Source organism: Nuphar pumila, chromosome 5 (genome assembly GCF_984573655.1).
Source record: "Nuphar pumila chromosome 5, dmNupPumi1.hap1.1, whole genome shotgun sequence".
Taxonomy (NCBI): Eukaryota; Viridiplantae; Streptophyta; class Magnoliopsida; order Nymphaeales; family Nymphaeaceae; genus Nuphar; species Nuphar pumila.
Window position 1 is genome coordinate 63823035 of NC_143253.1, and position 4441 is coordinate 63827475.

The window sequence follows — 4441 nt, forward strand, 5'->3', positions numbered from 1 at the left end:
GACTTGAGACAGGCCAATTACTTGGCCATTCTTCTTGTTTTGGTATTCGCCGTAAATTGCGGCAACCTTTCAAGGCTACATTAAAAAATTATAGATGGTTTTTTTATGGATACACAAACTAGGAGATAAGATCCAAAACAAGAAATTGAGACCCATCAGTGATGATAGCGCGAGTTAACCATACAACTATTTCATTTTGGGCCTGTTTGGAATCTCGGCGATGGGATGGGCGTTATTATGCATTTGGGATGGGAAGTGAGGCCCTTTTCTCCTTTGTAGTTACACTAAAGGGCAGCTAACACTTCCTCAAATGCATAAACTCTATAAACGCCCATCCCAGCTACAGATCCCAAACAGGCCCTTTATGCAGCTGAAAAAATGAAAGGAACTGTCAACCATTTCACAACTAAATGATTGGAAAGCAGTAAAATAAAAAAACAGACAATTTATCTGCTCTGATTGCTTTAGAACCACCAGCATCCAAGAAGTTACCAAACCACTGCCGTTCATGCTAGACGAATTTGCAAACTCAAAAAAAAAGAAAAGAGAGGTCTCAACTTTCAAACCTAAGAAACCCAGAAAAACTTCCAATTTCATGCACTCCGGACCTTGGTCATAACAGATGATCAGAGAATCCCACATACCAGTGAGTAGGTTGGTCAAAACGGAGTCATGGCTGACAAAGTTCAGCTGAATTTCAAGAAATATCTAGCAAAGAGCAAGAACAGATGTCCACTAGGTAGCTATAAACCTTCCAGGGAATGAGAGAGAGCTAGAATAAACCACAAACAATGGAAGACCAACAAACATAACCCATGAACCAAAAACCTCACTACATTCGTCAGTCAGAATGATTTCACATTGAAGTAAACATTACGCAGAGAAAAATCCCAAAAAGCATGAGTTTGCATACAAGCTGAATACCTAGTTCTACAAGAAAAATGGAAAATAAACCAATATGGCTGGATCACTCTTCTTCCTGGCTGCGCAACCTTGCAAGCTTGTTTGTGACCACCACATCAAGTTGTGCAGCTCTCTCAACAATAGCCTTCCGCTTCAATGTTGACACATTATGGGCAATCTCCGCGCAGAAAACCCTACCAGATACAGTCCAGGCGACCATTAGTAGGAAACATTGGCCAAAGATAGGATAGGCATAGCTCAGTGTCAAACTAAACAGAAATAACAACACCGAAGCAAGCAATTACCTGTTATGCATCATCAGCAGATCAAGGTCACTGGCGTTGTGCACCACAAACTTCTTAAAACCATTGGGAAGATAATGCCTGGTCTTCTTGTTGGAGCCATACCCAATATTTGGCATAAGGGTGCACCCCTTGAACTTCCGCCTCACACGTGAATCGATACCCTTAGGCCTACGCCAGTTTGTCTGTCAAAGATAAATTTAAAGAGGCCTCTGTAAGACACTTTGCAGGGAAATGATACCATAAAATACATGATATACAATAGGAAGACTGATGCTTCCAGGCACTTACTCATTATTATCTGTGGAGAAAAACTGACAAATTCTATCGATGAAATCAATTGAAAAACTAAATATAAAAGTTACATTAACATCCAAGGGATCTCTTTACAGGATAGTAAAGAAAGATTATCCTTGAAAGACAACTAAAATATGCCTTCTTTTGCTCAATCAACATAATTGAGACCATATCAACAATTGCTACGCTAATTTAAACACATGAAGATGTTAAAAACTGCCAAAAACTCATCATAAACAGTCCCAACAGAGGCAGAGACTAGATCAGTCTTTTACCATAAAACTGAAAATATAGCACAGGAAAACCCAGTCCCCAACCTCAACATCATTGAAATGAAACAAATAGCAACAAAACACTCAACCACTTAACCTCTTCTTTTGCTCCTAAATGATCTAGAGGTATAAAATGCTGCGCCGAGAGCAGTATCCTGAGTCCCCTATCCAAACATTAAGCAATAAGAAAAGAAAATACAGTATGAAGTATGAACAAGGCACCTAGAAAACCTCTCTTACTGTTGGAAATGTTTTAGAGATAGAAAACAACACCATCCAGGACATATGGCACTCAAATCTTGATTACATGTGATGTGGCAGACTGGCTGACAACCAGCTAGATCACGGCATGCATGATTAGATAAATAAAACCAACATTATATATTTCAATGTCACCCTCAGTGGGGAGCATAGGCTTTTTCACTCCTTCAATAAGAAACTCTAAAAGCATTTGGCCGTATCTAGGTATCCAACTCCACAAATACAACACAGCGGTATCCCTTTAAATGTACTTACTACATTAGACTCCCTTAAATGCAATGGAATTTTTACACCAAAAGCATCCCAAAGTGCTCAATTTTCACTGTTTGTGACTATTCAGCTTCTGGATACACCCTTTTCAGCCTATCCACTAACATCGTTGATGCTTCTATTCCTCAGGGCACATCAGAAATCTAATCCAATCATGCAGCACACAAGGTTCTCAAAAGGCTTCTGGCTATGCTAATTTCACTTTCCTGATTGTGTCTCACTGAAAAAGTCAGATATGAAGGCTACAAAACCAATATAAATATTCTTCCTCCTAGAAGAATTCAAGAAACAGCTCTTGTTGCAAAGAAAAAAAAACCCGCATATCCTTCATATATAATAGAAGAGACTTCGAGTAATAAGAATCCTTTGTCCATTGCATCTATCATCTAAATACCAAATTATCATGAAAATATGGCAACTCAATAAAGCTTCTGAAATCCAGTCAACACGGCCAAAAAGCAAAGAACAGATAATGACTGGCATGGATTATATCAAACCTACCTTTGTTTGGCTGTTCCTAACTGAAGACTGATCAACAACAATATCTACAGATTTTAACTCAGACAATATCTTGTAACAGTATACATTTTCTACATGAACCTTGTGCATTCGAAGAAATCGATGACTAACCTCAATGACTGTAAAGCCCATAGCGGACCACAATTTAAAGACTACAGGATAAGCCCTAAAGACAACCATGTTGAAGCCAATACTCCCACCCAATTTGGAAAGTTGTGCATTAGGCAAGTTTATCTACCACTTGCGATGCTAGCCTTATCTAAAAACAGTTCAAAGCAACTCGTTTGAGTACCAAAAGTACTTGCCAAATCTCTCATTTCCCCACTTTTTGTTTAACATACTTTAATTTGCAGGATTAGGTCTCACCCTCTCAATGTGCTAGCAAGAGATAAATGGATAAATGACATCCAAAAAAGCCACAACAGATAGAACAGCAATCAAGGAAGATATGCATAAGCACACAAAGCCAAAGAGTCCCACAAAGAGCAAGCTCACGAATCCTCCAATGGATTAAATGCAATATAAACACACGAAATATGTGCAGCTAAGCAAGTCAGAAGAAATAAGCAAGCCACGCCATCTTGATCCTCAATATCTGAATAAATCAGAGCATAAACCCCATCTTACGTAGGCAAAGTCCCATTATTTTGCAAGTAAACCAGCATCACATTAATCTGTACATAACATGTACACTGCTACGAAGAAACGCGATGCTACTATAAGACAAAACGCACATTTTGTATGCTATGAAGTATTTCTCTCAGAAGCTGTCGCGCGCTTGACCACAATGTCGGATTGGCAAGGTTCCATCTCAAACCATTCATCAAGTAATGAGTTCTCATTTCATTCATACGATTTTTTGTTCACTTCCTTAAAAATTTCACATAAAGGTTCTCAAAATCCGGACTTATGTTGAATTTCATTTCTAAACCATATTTCACGATCTACAAGCCAAGTTACGGAGAGGGAGCACAAGGTACCGTCGGCTAAACCGAATGAAAAGATAAACCCTAGAAACTGATCGCCAAAGGATGCAAGAAAGAGGAAAGAAGAGAAAAATAAGCAAAGAGATGAGTTAGGAACTACATTTCACACTGTCCAGATCCATATTCTCATCAAATTAGGGATTGAAATCGAGCAATCGAGAACCCCAGAAATCGATCGCAGATAGAAAGAAAGGGGATCGGTCGAGGAGCTCACCTTGACGGAGATCTTGCGGTCGCTCTGCGGCCTCTTGAACTTCTTGACCCTCTTCTTTATCACCTTCTTGCTCAGCAGAGGCACCGCCATGGCTGACTGAGCTCTCTCTCTCTCTCTGCAAAAGAAGAGGGGGCAGAAAACCTAGGGCTCTTCCTCTTATAGGATTAGGGCTCTAACTGTTCGATTTTATGTGACTGAAATATCCCCACACAATTATTAAAATGCACGTTTCATCCTGACAACTATGACGGTCCGTGTGGGGGGGATGAATTCCCTCTGTTGCATGTTTTGTTTGGTACCCTTCAGATAAACCGCCTAGCGTTGATCTGCGGGTCCGGACCGATAGAGAACGGACCTGGACCACACAAGTGGGATAGAGTAGAGTAGGCTAATGGAGGTAGGACACTGGTATGAGGC

The 4441-nt window shown here is 40.0% G+C and overlaps 1 protein-coding gene across 1 annotated transcript; it reads right to left on the minus strand.

The window, feature by feature from the left end:
- Nucleotides 1-818: 818 nt before the first annotated feature.
- Nucleotides 819-4145, minus strand: LOC149837714 (large ribosomal subunit protein eL32z-like). Its single transcript, XM_090007472.1, has 3 exons — nucleotides 4025-4145; nucleotides 1209-1390; nucleotides 819-1097 (listed from the first exon to the last, which is right to left on the minus strand). Exons 1-3 carry the CDS (start codon nucleotides 4112-4114, stop codon nucleotides 968-970), a joined length of 402 nt encoding a protein of 133 aa, XP_089863598.1. The 5' UTR covers nucleotides 4115-4145; the 3' UTR covers nucleotides 819-967.
- Nucleotides 4146-4441: the final 296 nt, after the last annotated feature.